Source organism: Hoplias malabaricus, chromosome X1 (assembly GCF_029633855.1).
Source record: "Hoplias malabaricus isolate fHopMal1 chromosome X1, fHopMal1.hap1, whole genome shotgun sequence".
Classification (NCBI taxonomy): Eukaryota; Metazoa; Chordata; class Actinopteri; order Characiformes; family Erythrinidae; genus Hoplias; species Hoplias malabaricus.
The window spans coordinates 6,078,048-6,093,619 of NC_089818.1; the positions used below are offsets into that span (position 1 = coordinate 6,078,048).

Sequence of the window (15,572 nt, forward strand, 5' to 3'; positions counted from 1 at the left end):
TTACAAATACTGACATTTACATCGTCACAGACTCTGGGCGCTGAAACAAGAGCAAAGGGAATCTAGGCAAGCCTGGTTTAGTCGGACCGCCATTAGCCAAATAACCACCGTCACAGAGGTGTTTGGGGTGTTTCAGAAACAGAAAAAGCCCAAAATACACCCCATTGTCATTGGACGGTCTGGAGAAGCTTTGGTGCTTCATATCAATGTCTTTGTTTACAATAAAAACAAATGATTAACTTCAAAAACTGTTTATTTTGTCAGTTGCTGACTGTGTGTCAGATCACGGAAAGCCTGTTATTTTCTGTTCATACAAAGCTCCAAAAGCACAGTGTTGAGACGACATTAAAGCAACTCGTGTAACAGACAGCAACAAGATAACATTTAAGTTGATGAACATTTTTAAAACCAAGCTCCTTCACATTTTATGAACCAAGTATTCCAAGTAATAAATGAACAGGGCATTGCTGGGAACTACATATTTATTACTGTCTTACATTTCTATAAGGGTCTGACTGATAAAACGGCACTGTAATAAATTCACAGCCTCGTTTATTCTGAGTAACCCCTCGCTGTGGTGTTCTGGCTTTAATAATCCGGACTTTGCCCCGTTAAACAGTTAAACAAAAAGCTGTGCAGATGTAATTTACTCCAGAAAGTCAGCAACGGGTGTTTGAACCGTTTTTAAAATCCTCACTTTTACGAGCTGTCTCCTGCTCTTCCCATCAGAGCCCACACAGTCGATGATCTTGGGCAGGTTAACTCCTCCAGCAAGATGAAAGTGAGGTTTAAAGCAGCTGATGGTGACTAGATCCTCGTATTTACCTGAAGGATCTACCTGTTTTTAGAGGCAGAGGACACAAACATCAGTGACCTGTAAACACCTCTGTAGATGAGATGTTATCGATCGCCCCGTGATTAGACTCTGGTTCAGAAATTCACAGCCCATTTTTACCTTGATCTCCATGGTGGGGATAATAACGTTATCCAGATCTTTGATCCGCATCAGAGGCTGGTCTGTGGGGATGGGTATCGCCTCTGAACCAGAGCAGAACACAGAGCAGTTTTTACATGAAAATAGGCATTTTTTTCTCGATTCGATCTGATGGCATCTCAATTCTGAGAGGACTTTTCTTTGTATTAAAGTTAACCCTTTCCCATCCCAATGCAACTATGTAAAATACAATGTACACAGGTCTGTTGTAGGCAGTTTGGACACCTTAAGAAAAACACCTCGTCATTCAGCCCCTGCCCTGACTGAGCCCAAATTCAACCAGGACTGAACGCACTTCCCTGAGAAACAGAACAAGGGACACTAACATACTCTTCTCGGTTTTATGCCGGCTCGCGTCCATGTACGCCAGGGTGATGTAGGCACTGCAAAGGCTTTCAATATCTCGGATCATCTGAGCCTTCTCCCTCCGCATCACGTTCATTATATTTTGTGCCACCTCAGCTCTTTCCTGCAGAACAGAACCACAAAGCCTCACTGATCAACACCTGTTCAGAGCATCACTAATCAATGATCTTTTTGGTGGCGAGTGTACGGCAGTGTTGGTGTGTTAGTAGGTGCAGAATGAATGGTTAGGCTCCTTAACTCTGAACATCCAGGGATATTTTGGAGAAAAGTGAAGTCTGTACAGTTCTAGGTTTGAAACAATGTTGCTGACCACAGCAACGTTTAATTATACAATTAAATAACAAATAAAAAGATCATTCATCTCTGATTCATCTGCAACCCTAACCCTAAATCCCAAGACCAGGATTTCTTTGGGACATGAGACCCACTGCAGGTTTTAGAGGTCTATTACAGCTCTAAAAAAAGTGTGCAGTTCTGTGGACAGAATGTCTGAGCAGAGACAGAGACAGAAACAGGGAGAATCCCAGGTTTACCAGGTCCAGAGCGGAGGGCTGACGTGTGCTGCTTTTGCTCAGTCTGCTGCGTGAGAAGCTCTCGTCTTTGTTGGCGTTGACCAAAGCGAGGATGATGAAGAGAGTGTGATGAGGATGATCAATAGACACTTGACAGATCAGCTAATCACACACACACACACACACACACACACAAAAGAGACCAAGACAGACTTTAAACACAGTGTGACACATGAATTAAAATTGGACCCTGAAACTTTACTTGTAGATAATTCCTGCAGTAAAATGTTTTGCACTGTGGTTCAGTTTTGGGGGAAAACAAAATAACATTTCCTCAGAATACTTTAAAGAGAAAGATTAGTTTTATAAAATGTGAATATTTCACGAGTCATACCTCAGTGAGGACAGTGTGGAAGTACACTTTGGTTCCCATGCGGGCGGCGAGCTGGTACATCAGCGGGAGGAACTTATAGGTGGGGATCTTTTTTACTCCTTTCTACCACATTCAAACAAAACAAACCCGTCACAAAGAGAGAGATTAAAACAATGACAAAGACACACATTGTTGTTTAGTTAATTAGAGGGAAACCACTTTGCGGATTCTGTAAGGAAATATACTACGCGTGTCTGGACTGTGGGAGAACACCAGAACACCATGCAGACACACTCCTTACAGACAGTGAACAGTCCACTGAACTCTGACATACAGCAGTTTCAATGATACCTTTATCATATCATTGACATCCTTGACGTCAGCATTGTCCAGCCACAGCGAGACCAGTCGGAAGACCCATGTGTCGTGTTCCTCACCCAGTTCTAAACATCGAATGTAATTCTCCACGGCTTTGCAGAGGAACCGACTGCGGTCATCCTGCAGACTCTCCAGAGCTCTAACGTCCAGCTCCAGCTCCCTCTGGACCTTCACTGTATACCTGCACAGCAGGAGCCACAACTATCAAAGCAGCTCTGCCACTGGTGACGTGACCAATGCAATTACAATCATGTTGCATTATTATTTAGTGCTGACATAGGTTTCAAATATTCCTGTGCACCACAGAATAAATATCATGAAGGTTTGAACATTCAGGATTCTTTAATTCACTCTACATCACAGTTAAAAAAACAAAAACAAAAGGAAAACCATCCTTGCGTTTCAACCAATATTTAAAATATGTAAACACATGCCTCCAGAGTTCAGGCATTTCAGCCAAACTCCAAACTAACAACCCTACGATAAATAAAACCCCAAAAGACATCCACGTAATCTCCAGAGATGAACACTGTATTAGAATGAGACACTGTGGGAGCCTCTGAAAGTAGCTCAAGACCTCAGTAGCAGGAGCTTTAAGGACTGGGTTTCTAATGGATGATGTTTAATAAACTGGAATGGCATATTATATGTTGCAAAAATATTCGAAAATAAGTTTCCAAAGCCCAGGCTGCTGCCTACTAGACACTGCTCACTAATATCACTGTATCACATAAACCACAGTTCTTCAGATGGTGTGTCATTTACAGCTTTTGTAAAAACGGTGTCTGACAGAACAACATCACCTGGAAATGGAACAGAATTTATGAGCTGACCTGTTGTTGGTGACTTTCCTCTCTTTCATGAGCTCCACCTCCTCTCTGGCCTTCTCCAGTAAAGCCTGTTTATTCTCAAATTCCGAGGATCTCATGTAGTTCTCGATACTCTGGAACTGAGCATCAGAGAAACGGGCCAGAGACAGAAAAGCTTGAGTCTGCTGGCTCTGCAGCTTCGGGTCTGGAGTGCCAGCATGGCCCACGATCACCTCCACAGCCTACAAACAAAAATCAGAACAGACCTACATCATGTGATTTATCGACACAACAGAAAACACACCGTAGCACGTCATAAAACAACAAAAACAGAACTTAAATCTTCAGTTTAATATATAGAAATACACAGATCTAACACGTCTCCTAGATTCAACAAATTAACAGCGTTAGAACATAGTTGAGGAGCCAGGGAAGGTCACACCGCTGAGTAAAAAATATCTTAAAGTTATCATTTTAAAAACAGTGATGTACACATAAAATACCCTAGTTACATTCTGGAGCGCTTATGCGTCAATCTTTGGTGACAGTATGGTCACCTGGTGCAGGTAAAACCAACCAAATAACACAAAGTGCTCATGCATGGAGGAAACGAGCATGATGTTTCACAGTACAGTGCACCAGCTGCAGGTCTTGGGTGACTCATGCACATGTGGATATCAGTCAGTGGCTCATTAAGACACAGTGACTCTGGAGCTCTGCGTCCAAAACCAGCTGCACTAGACCAAAGGCGTTCTTTAAAAATCAAGGAATAAAGGTCGATGTTAGTCTTATTTACCCTCTCCAGATAACTGTCCAGAATTACAGCAGGACTCTCCAGACAGGTCTCAGACAGCCAGCTTCCACAGAGCCTCAAACACTCTGCGTACACAGGCACCACAGCGGGGTTCACCTCCACCTCATCACGTAAACACACACAAACATAGTTAACCACTTCAGTAAACTCCCCACCAATGATCATTACGATTGATACACTTCAAGGCAAACCATACATGTTAGACCCGCCCCCCACCCCCACACATAAACACTCCAGACTAACCAGATCTTCTAGCTTGTTAATAATTTGTCGGAGTAAACCCAGAGCCAGACTCTGCTCCTTCTTCACCCAGAACACCTGAGCCTCTTCCAGCTGCCAGAACCAGGAGCTGACGGACCCCGAGCTCACACTGCTGTTCTGCTTCATCTGAAACACGGCCCGCTCCGCGAGCTACGAAATAAACCATGCGTCAGAACCGCACTGCATCTCTGTTCATTTATACACAGTTTGAATGAAATGCCCATTTCTGGTAAAAGTGAAAATGCAAGGAAATGAATTGATTTGATGTGAGTTTAATATCAAAATAAATAATTAATGGCTAGGCACCTCGAAATCCTGGAATAGGAACATTTCAAAATAAAAGGATTTTTATAGGATTGGTATTTATAAGAAAGACAGACACAATGACAAACTGTGACAGACACGGTTCCCATTATAAAGCAAACCTGAGTGTTTCCTGCTGAGCGCGCCAACCTGCACAGCTCCATGAGGTGAGAGGAGTAGGCAGAGTTAAGGTAGATCTTCCTCTCTAGATCAGTCTCAGATGTGAGGAGTGTTTCCTGAACTGAGGAGCGCAGGGCCAGGATGGGCTCGATCAGCCTGAAATCACTGTCTGATAAAAGCTCTAAATGTTGACTCCATTTACTGTACACCTCCACCAGCTCAGAGTCAGACACAGGCCTACAGGAGACACATAGCAGGGTGGGGTTGGCTGGGATAATATAAAAGCAGTGTAATGTGTCTTTAAACGATATATGGAGGAGCAGCATGTGTATTTATCAGTGCACATGGAAAAGAGTTGTTGGCACAGATTTTTAGTGTTCGTGTCTGCTCCTGTTCTTATTGTCATGGCTGTTATTGATGATACAGAAAGTGAATGAAGTGCAGTCAGTGTTGTGTCTGTCATCTCACTGTGAGAACAGCAGTTTGACACTTTGGAGTTCCTCAATCATCTGCAAACTACAGAGCGTGGGGTAGAGGGAGGATACTGCTTCCAGACTGTCCCGACACAGCTCCTCCACGCAGTAACCTCTGGTGGGTAAAAACACACACAAAATTGTAAAGCAATAGACAATGACAGTTTCAGTTTCAACAGTTTGATTTTGTCTACAGAAGTGGCACATTTCCACTGTCCACAAAATCCCTTCTCCCATTGGTGCCTCTATTAAATATCTCCATGTGGGCTACCTCGCATACTCCAGGGTCTTTTCAAACAACGTGAGGTCTTTGTCCTTCAGAGCCTGCAGCACAGTAAACATCGACTCGTTGAAGCCAGGATTCAGTTTCTCACTCCTGCAAAATAAAGGTGGAAATTAAAATTCAGGCTGTCTCCACTCAGACTCCACACATTATAGTTGAATCAGACTTCACGTCAGAGCAGCAGACTCCAGAGGAAGTGTCTTTAGTGATTATGACAGAAATTTGGAAAATTGTTGCTGCTGTGCCTTGTGAAGAACAAAGTATTTCCAAATCTACTGAAAATCACTGGATCCTCTGAAATACAAGTTCATCAATCATGAACACCGGCCCCAGCCTGGGGGTGAGGTCACCAGTCTTTAGACGGCAGCCCCTTATGCAGCAACATTAGCTTAACTACAGGAGGCAGGACACCTGGTTTTAGACCACAATAATTTATTAGTATGGTGTAGGGCCTCCTTTTGCGGACAATACAGCGTCAGTTCGTCTTGGGAATGACATATACAAATCCTGCACAGTGGTCAGAGGGATTTGAAGCCATTCTTCTTGCAGGATAGTGGCCAGGTCTCTACGTGATGCTGGTGGAGGAAAACGTTTCCTGACTCGCTCCTCCAAAACACCCCAAAGTGGCTCAATAATATTTAGATCTGGTGACTGTGCAGGCCATGGGAGATGTTCAACTTCACTTTCATGTTCATCAAACCAGTCTTTCACCAGTCTCACTGTGTGTATTGGTGCATTGTCGTCCTGATACACGGCACCGCCTTCAGGACACAGTGTTTGAACCATTGGATGCACATGGTCTTACTGGTGCAGTGTGGAGTTAATGAAGATTGTCCACCAGGCTGCTCCAATTTAGCCATGAAACCTCCCACACTACAATGACAGGGGTTTCACTTTCATTGTCTAACCTCTGTATATTGTCTCCTTTATAATATTGTGATTCTGAGGATATGATTTGGAACAGTTCTGTTCATTAGAGTAAAACCCCACTTTTTGTGTTCAAGAAATTCAGTCAAGGCCTCAGAATTCAAAATAAGAGCATGACGCCTACTACGGAAACACAGTTACACATATCCCAGCCCCTTCCTACCATCCTGGCAGATCTTTGTCCCACTGTGTGGTCCTCCACGCCGCCTGGAAGTTAAGTTCTCGGAGCTCAGGCCCCCACTCGATCCTCTCTCTCTCCAAACCTGCCAGATATATGTTGAGGATTCCACACAGACCCAGGTTCTGCAGACCCTGGATCAGAACACAGGTTATACAGCAGATTTACTCCAGGGTTCATTTATTTCAGGCAAACCTGAGGCCACCTTCCACATATTTTTATTAATTAATGTCTATATTAGAGCGATAAATACTGATATTGTGAATGCAAAAGTCATGTACTTCATACAGACAAATATTACCAGGCCGCCATTATAAATAAGAATATTTTTTAATGATAACTATGGCCTCCTGTTAGAAACTCATCCAAAGGGACCAAAACTTCAATCTTCTCTAAGTTACCCTCTGTAGCCGGATCCAGGGAACTCAAGAGACGCTGACTCCAGGGAAGTGCATCAAGAGAGTTCTTCAGATCTGGCTGCAGAGGACGGAGGGCAATTTAAAGGAGAATTTAGGATCAATTTGACCTACCCCTTTAACGACAGCAGCAATGTTGTCTAGCTGATGATCTCTGAACGAACAGAACTGATGTTAGCAACAATGCAAAACAAATTACAGCGGGAATGAGACTAGAATCCAGCTCTTTTGGGATTCAATATCTTTCAGGTTTCCCTTGACGGTCTCAGACTATACAATAAAACCCAATGTACATGAGGTAGTGCCTAGTGATTTTAGATTCTCGAAATACTTTGACTTTAATCTTAAAACAATTATGAATAATTATTTTATTTAAAAATCATTACAACTTTACAACTTTTCTCTGTTTTCTTTCCGGCTGGTGTCTGGCCACACGCTGAAGACTGAAATCATTGAGCTAGCCCCTTGATCAAAGGACTCGAGGACCCCTGTTCCAGGGTAAATAGTACTTTGGTAAGAATTACACCATTTTTATTCTGATTAAATGTTCTTCTGCCCCTGTGTAACATGTAGAGAACTGTTAACTTCAGCATCACAGCTGTCCTTTTCATATAAAAATATAGCCACTGACACCGAAGGACTGTTTCTGAATGTGGTGTTGTTTACAATCAGACCGTACCTCCACTATCCCGACCTGCCTTGTGACCTCAGGAAGATAGGAATGCAGGTCGTACGAGGCCACTGCCTTCCCCCACATGGCCTCGTGCTCATACGTCCTGATCCTGACTCCACAAACACACAAGAACATTCATAAAAGTAGAAAAACGCAGTCACATATACAATACAATTTTTGCCCTGAATTCAAGGAAGAGGGGAGAGAGAGGGGGTGGTTCCCTACCCTCTTTCAAAAGTTTCATGGTGCAGTTTCTGAAGTGCTGAGCTCGGAATAGCAGTGACAGAGGCTCTATTCTCTCTAGTACAACTAAGTGGAACATCATAATTATTTTGATGTAATTTTAAGTTAAAAATATTACCTAGTTTTTGCTTTTCTCAAGTCAGTTAACATGTTCAGAGATACTATTCTAACGGTTATACCTCGGATTGCAGCTTCAGCTGTCGCTGAGACAAAAACTCAGGTGTGGAAAGAGTTTGGCGAGGACATGGAAAACGACTTTGAGTCGGCTCCTAGAAGGTTCTGACAAACTGTCAGGCAGCTCAAGAGAGGAAAGCAAGTTAAACCTCAACTGGGAAGGATTTTCTCAATCCCACCAAGACGCCTTCTACAGAGAAAGCAGAGTTTGGGGACTCGTCTATCACCCAGGCTCAGGTGGCCGAGGTAGTCAGAAAACTCCTTGGGGGTCGAGTTCCTCAAGGCTCTGGATGTTGTGGGGCTGTCCTGGCTGACACGGCTTTGTAACATCCCGTGGACATCAGAGGCAGTGCCTCTGGATTAGCAGACAGGGGTGGGGGTTCCCCTTTTTAAGAAGAGTCCATCCTGGTCATGGAACACTGGATGTGTTGAAGCTTGCTCAACCAGTCCACATGTGCTTTGTGGATCTAGAGAAGGCATTCAGATATATCTCTCTGGTATTCTGTTGGGATGCCCTGGGAATATGGGGTCCTGAGCTTATTGCTATGAGCTATCCAGTCTCTATATAAACAGAGCAGAGGCTTGGCAGTAAGGCAGACTGGTTGCCAGTTGAGGTTGCACTTCCCGTTGTCATTGGTTCTTTTAAAAACTTTTATGGACAGAATTTTTATGGCATAGCCAAGTACCAGGGATCTCAGGAGTCCATGTCTGCTTTTCGCAGATGATGTGGTCCTGTTGACTTCATTAGGCCAAAGAGGTTGTGGTGCACAAAGAGCTGAGCCAAAAAGCAAAGCTCTCGATTTACCGTTCAGTCTATGTCCCAACCCTCAGTTATGGTCATGAGCTTAAAACTGCAATGACTGAAAGAATGAGGTCGCGGGTAAAACCGGCTGAAATGAGTTTCCTCAGCAGGATGTCTGGACTTTCCCTTCGACACAGGGTGAGGAGTTCAGACATCTGGGAGAGACTCAGAGTGGAGCCACTGCTCCTCCAAGTCGAGAGGAGCCAGTAAAGGTGGTCTGAGCATCTGGTGAGGTGTTTCAGGTACCCAGAACAAGCTGGAGAGATTACATGTCTCGACTGGCCTGGCAAATGCCTCTGTATCCCTCCAGAAGAGCTGGAAGAGATGGCTAAGGAGAGGGAGGTCTAGGTTTCTTTACTTGGACTGCTGCCCCATAACCTGAACCCAGATATGCGGTAAAAAGGATGGATGGATGGATGGATGCACAAACCACATTATTCACAGACAATGACTTGAAAAGAGATATTCTTAAACATCTTTAAACAAATACCTTTCAAACTATTAAGTCTGGTGTTAGGGTTAGGGAAAGATCAGGTGTGTGATGTAGGTTTTGTGCCACTCTTTGCCTGCTATGTGAACAAAGTCAAATTTTAGACAAACATGAGGATGCAGAAATAAAGGGATTAACCTGGTTAGAGGATTGATCAGTTTTCCTCCTCCACATCCATAAAGACTGTCAGGTTCTCCAATGCTCCTGTACACCTCTATCAACAGATCCTGCAAGAACAACAGAGCTGGAGCTCATTTCCTCCTCACGCCTGCAAATAAAGTCACCTACACAAAGTATAAAGAGGTACCTGAAGACTAATGCCAGAGTCTTCCACACTGTTCTCCAACATGCTGCCAATGGACAGGTTCTGGCTGCTGTCATCAAACGTGATTTTTCTTGAGGTTCTAGACTGAGCACTGGAGTAACACAGGCAAACCGCACAGCAGCAAAAAAAGAGCATTAGGCTGATGTGTGTTTGGCCTTGGTTTCATGTAAACAGATGTTAGAGACGGCCTCTCACGCAGTTAGAAGGTGACGGACCAAAAATTCTTCGATTTTATTTAATCAAGCCTGCATAGAGATGGCACAGCTGAGGTAATCTGCCTCATATCTTCTCCATCCGTGAGTTAGAACAGAAGACTCTCCTGGGCTAGAGGTGATTGCATAACGGTCAACGCTCAGGACATCCATGAGAAAGCTGAACTTCTTAGGATGAAAGCACCTGAGCATGACATTTCTAAACCAAACCAATGACTAATGGAGCTCAAAGCAGAAAAAAAAAATAAAAGATAAATACTGATCTACTCAAAGACTCCAGAGAAGTGCTGCGAGTCCTACCTGCGCTTCTCCTCCAGGTTGGTCCGGATGTTGTCAATATAGATCTCAGAGTAAAGCAGCGCTGTGAAATGAGCTGAACACAGCTGAGCGGCTCGGGCAACTTCCAGATAATTCAGATCCAGCCAAAAGTTGGACTCACGCACAGTTCCATACTCAGAACTGGGGGGGGGGGGGGAGAGAAAATTAATAAATAACTAAATAACACTTATCAATCGGCTAAAGAGAACTAGAACCAAACCATCAACCCATCCATGACATGGAGAGGACCAGAAAGAAGAGGAGAAATTACAAACCTCCCTGGTCTTAGTGGATGACTCTGCTGCCGGAGGTAGTCAATGACTGCTAGCATGGTACGCAGAGAGCATTTATCTGGCTGTGTTTGTCTGGTAGCGTCTGCTTCTGCTGTTGAGACAGGATTGGAAAATCTGAGCAAAACTCACAATTTAGGTGCACACTGCAAAACTAGACAAGGCCCCAAACTATAAATACATGAGCCATTTTATAAATAAGGTTAGAGTGCAATATTCAACACATAATAATATTCTTATCTGGACATGTAACGTTTTAGATGCACAATTGTTATGTATAAATGCAGAGTGGCTCTATTTTTACCAGCGGCCACTTTCGCTTTGATCTCAGGCTGAATTAGATGTTTGTAAATCTGTGGATTTATTGTGTAAAGTTGAAGTTGTTATCCTCAGAGCATCAGGGTTTTAACACCCAACTCAAAAACAGAAATGAATGAAAGCTGCTGAGTGTTCAACCTTCTATTCTAACGACAGAATTCTCCAAATATTTTTATAATCAATATATTACTGATATCGAGAAAAGCCTATTAAAAATACACAACAAACTCTCTGAAATAAAAACTCTTTCATTCACAAGAGACATACGCTATTTTGACCAGGCCCTTATTTTGAGGCTCATTAGAACAGAGAGAAGCCTTGTTTTGTTAAGAAAGTGAGGATTCTGATGTCATTTCCTTTGTTACAGAGTTTATTTACATACTGTGTCCTTTAACAATACTGTTATTCTTTCAATAATGTCCACTTAATATCCCCCACCCCTAAGGAATCTGCACCTGAATCGAGGGGCATGGGTGTGGTAGTACGGCTGGTGGAATTAACCGGTCTTAAGCAGCTGCTGAAGAAGTTCTGTATGTGTGTGGAGAGGAGTTCCTTCCAGGAGCCCGTAGTGTCCCCTAGGAGCATGTCATGGATGAAGAGGGGCAGGATCCTCTGGCAAAAATCTGTCTTTACCTGCAGCAAGAGGTTAGTGAGATTAGTAATGAGATGTGTACAATGTTCGAAACCTATCCTCAAAATAACGACCAGCAAGCCGTGTGTTTATACACACACACACACATATATATACATACATATATATATATATATATATATATATATATATAGTGTGACTTTTAACACCATTAGAGCTTTTATTGCTCAGTTTATCTTTTGGATTCTGCTCGTCTATAATTAATTAAATGCTAAAATTTTAAAAATCACAGACGACCAATCACAAAAGGGCACCCCAGAAATGTAAAAGAAATCAGATTTTAAAAAATATGAATGGCTAAAATAGAGCATTACTCTGTATTGTACTTGAGTAGAAGAATTTAAAACAGTACACAGACTTAAGGTAATGTACAGATTTATCACAACACACACACACACACACACAGTTAGGGATAGGATCACAACTATTTCTTGATTTTACAGGAACGTTAATAAAACCAATCTGTTACCGAGAACTCCGGTCCGGTTTATACATCAGTTACACACAGAAAGAAGAGAGACAGGTGCTGTAATACTTCAGTATTTTGCTCTTGACCCGTATCTAAGTCATTGGTAATGTGTTTTTAGTAATTCTGCTGGAATACCTCACAGAGCTGTCTGGTTGTTAGCAGTGCTTCATTTTGGACTCCTCCACTGTCCAGTAAAGCCACACACAGGTTTCTCAGCCAGTCTTCGTGCTGACCAGGATTTACCCTCCACAGTTCCACTCTGTCCAGATCTCCAGACACAGGGGTCACGTCCATTCGCACGGGCTGTTCCTACATTGAAAAGGATGCATGTATTAAAATAACACGTTCATGTGTCTGTTAAAAGCCTAAAAGTGGCCCCTCAATAATATATTTTTTTATTAACTGAACATTAGCATAAACTACGTGAAAAATGCCTGATCATCACGGCCAGTAAAGAAGCATATGTAGATTGTCAGGTCCATCTCTAAGAATCTAATCCACTAGACCACAGTCAACAGACTCACTCTGAAACGCAATATGGGTGTGGCTCTAAATATAAATCCCTCCTGCGTAAAGACAACTTAACAAAAGCCATAAAGTGTATGTGACTTAAACAAAATAAAGCTTAAACAGTTACATGTACACGGTATGTACACTAGTTCACATCATCTAAATCCCTACCTTCCTTTTGGCAGAGCGGAAGGGGCAGATGTAGAGCAACATTGGGTCTCTGTGGCTTTTGTACATTTCCCAAAAGTCCAGGCCTTGCTGCGTGGCCAGAACGTCCTTTAAACACAGAGCAGCTGCCTGACGGACAGAAATACTGAAAAGCACAGACAAACACTTGTCAGAGACAAACATAGTGGATGAAGATCTAGACTCTCTATCTGCCACAAACAGCCCACGATCCATGACGGCACGTCTGACAGTCAGTGCAGTGTGGGGTCACATTACGGCTCTGCATCGTTTGTATATGTTCGGTTCAGCGCAAAGTAACAAACACGACCCAAAGACAAATTTATGGCTGATTATTTTTAATGAAATGTCGCAGTTCTCCACCAAAATCTCCCAACTCAAGTCTGACCTGCGTACATCGACTGAGGACGTTTCTGCTACCTGTGGTGTGTCAGTGCATTGTCCATGCAGCTGAGGATGATGAAGATCCACTGAGGCAGAATGTCAGGGTAAAGTGCAGCAGCCTGAGTGTAGATCTGGTCTTTCCCATGATGCAGTGCGATGGTAGACAAGTCCACAGGCCCTAGCTCTCCTAAACAACCCCCAACAGCCTCTAAAACACAGACACACAGAATATCAAAGCTTTAACTAGCACCAACACTTAAAAATGGGTTCTGAGAAAGCCACCCACAATTAATACAGTAACACTGCACTGGCACTTCACTGCTGTGCTGGAATTACCGCATCCATGCATCTGTACACAGTACACATCTTGACCACTATACATTCTGTTTATAACATACAGTCCTTACAGTAGCTTACATCCACATAAATTATCAAAATATATAAGCAAATAATAAAAGCATGTAACACAACTTTATTGATCCCAGAAGGGTCAATGGTTTCTTCTCTTACTACTCCTTCTGTGTGATTGTGCTTAACATTCTGTAGATTCTTGCAGATACACTGACATTCACAGCTCCAGGAGCTCATCTACATGCTGTGTGCATCCATTAAAGGCTGATTGGTGCTGATCAGGTGAAATATGGGCAAGAAACAAGCTCAACAAATGACTGATGACAGATGAGGAACTATTAAATCCTGGTGAATTGGGACAAATATTTCGTTCTCTACAGAACAAGGTCTAAAGGGAGCTGGTGAATTCGCCCCATGCTCACCCAGGATCTCTCTGCCTCCAGGGTGATTAGCTGCCAGTTTGCAGAGCTGCATGAGATTCAAAACAAGCTTCACCACGACACTTCCAGCTGGGTCAGCTACACAAACGAACAGATTCAGAATTACGGATATGGAATTAACGTAAAACCACATTTTATCACTGCAGTTTTTTTCTGAACAATTTTAAGTGGAGATTAATAAAGTGGATCAACACCAAGGTTTAGTGAGAGACGACAGTAAAGACGTAGGAGTGTGTTTCTGACCATGACATTCTTTCAGCAGCTGTCCGATCTGCTTTTTGTGTGTATAAAGCTGTCTCTTTAAATCTTTCAAACCCTCCAATCTCGTGAGAGGCAGCGAGCCACAGGACGTAACAGACAGGAAGTGCTCGATCTCCTACAGAATACAAAACACACACAAAAAGAAAAAGGAAATATTAAAAGCGATAACCGTAGTTTCACAGCTGAGAACTTTCAACTGGATTAAGGGCAGCACATGGTGTGAAACATGAAATGTTGAATATGAAAACCCCGATGCTCTTCCAACTTCTCAGATCTCAGAAAAACAAGACAGTTTGGTGAAAGTTATGTTTTGTGAACTTATATTTTTTACTGTATCATCTTGTTCACTCCCAACATCAGCCCATCTCTAACACCTGAACCCAAGTTCAGAGTCCAGTGTCTGTTTAATTTAATATTCAAATTGTAAACCACTGTGAACAGAGAGCGGATGTGAACCGATACTGTTGTCTGACCTGTCTAAGGCAGAATCCTCCCCCTCTGTATTTGAGAGCACGCTGCGCTGCCCTCAGCTCTCTGAACACTGGTTTATCAGGGAAAGGCTCCAGCAGAGGAATAGCTCTCCTCAGGAAACTGTTTTCGGGATTATCCAGCACCAAATATTTCAGCAGATGCAGAACCTTTCACACAGAGCACAGATTAAACAGAGGTTCTCGTGATTAACGCTGAAGACAAATGCCAACTGTCTTCCGTTTTAGGAACTGTTGTACATCAGTTTCTGAGTTGTTCTCTGCACTGACCAGTTAAGGTTTCTATTAACTTACCTGTGGCGTAATATAGGAGTTCTGCGTGACCTGAGCTGTTAGAGTACCAACAATGACCTGCAGATGGCTCTCTAGCGCATCATCACAGAAGAGGACTGCGGTTTTGCAGACAGTGGTCAGCAGATCACAACAAAGGGCAAGACTTCGCCTGGAAACTTCGTCCTGCTGCACTGACCTGAGGGCAGACACCTGGACAGTTAGGACTCAAAGTAAAGTACTAAACCTCAGTTAGCACTCTGCATTGTCTTTTCACATAAGAACTCTAGAAAATGTTGGGAGAATCAGGTCGTTGTCCTTTCACACATGTAGTGAACAGCCAGAGATGCTTCATTTCAGTAATGTTTTCACAGCTGGAAATGTTCTGTGTGGTGTCCAGTATGTGCAGGAAGAATGCCATGAACACACCAGCCCTCTGGAATATTTCTGACTCTGTTCACACAGGGCTCTCTTTGACATTACCCTGAGACTTCTGAGTCGCCAATCCA

General features: G+C 43.1%; 1 protein-coding gene across 3 annotated transcripts in view; it reads right to left on the reverse strand.

The window, feature by feature from the left end:
* The window catches only part of LOC136675637 (serine-protein kinase ATM-like), a 42,691-nt gene that overhangs the window by 3,584 nt on the left and 23,535 nt on the right, over window positions 1-15,572 (reverse strand). For 2 of the 3 annotated variants that reach the window (XM_066652293.1, XM_066652292.1), the window contains exons 30-55: window positions 15,088-15,262; window positions 14,779-14,943; window positions 14,288-14,420; window positions 14,027-14,122; window positions 13,290-13,461; window positions 12,855-12,996; window positions 12,309-12,482; window positions 11,508-11,685; window positions 10,720-10,828; window positions 10,427-10,585; window positions 9,897-10,005; window positions 9,728-9,816; window positions 7,887-7,989; window positions 6,777-6,925; window positions 5,675-5,779; window positions 5,399-5,518; window positions 4,933-5,167; window positions 4,490-4,657; window positions 4,229-4,348; window positions 3,457-3,674; window positions 2,597-2,804; window positions 2,267-2,368; window positions 1,894-2,034; window positions 1,325-1,463; window positions 956-1,038; window positions 698-838 (exon numbers count right to left, since the gene is read on the reverse strand). In XM_066652293.1, coding sequence (XP_066508390.1) covers window positions 698-838; window positions 956-1,038; window positions 1,325-1,463; window positions 1,894-2,034; window positions 2,267-2,368; window positions 2,597-2,804; window positions 3,457-3,674; window positions 4,229-4,348; window positions 4,490-4,657; window positions 4,933-5,167; window positions 5,399-5,518; window positions 5,675-5,779; window positions 6,777-6,925; window positions 7,887-7,989; window positions 9,728-9,816; window positions 9,897-10,005; window positions 10,427-10,585; window positions 10,720-10,828; window positions 11,508-11,685; window positions 12,309-12,482; window positions 12,855-12,996; window positions 13,290-13,461; window positions 14,027-14,122; window positions 14,288-14,420; window positions 14,779-14,943; window positions 15,088-15,262 — 3,733 coding nt within the window. The remainder of the gene's footprint in view (window positions 1-697; window positions 839-955; window positions 1,039-1,324; window positions 1,464-1,893; window positions 2,035-2,266; window positions 2,369-2,596; window positions 2,805-3,456; window positions 3,675-4,228; window positions 4,349-4,489; window positions 4,658-4,932; window positions 5,168-5,398; window positions 5,519-5,674; window positions 5,780-6,776; window positions 6,926-7,886; window positions 7,990-9,727; window positions 9,817-9,896; window positions 10,006-10,426; window positions 10,586-10,719; window positions 10,829-11,507; window positions 11,686-12,308; window positions 12,483-12,854; window positions 12,997-13,289; window positions 13,462-14,026; window positions 14,123-14,287; window positions 14,421-14,778; window positions 14,944-15,087; window positions 15,263-15,572) is intronic. The other variant, XM_066652294.1, reaches the window with a different exon arrangement.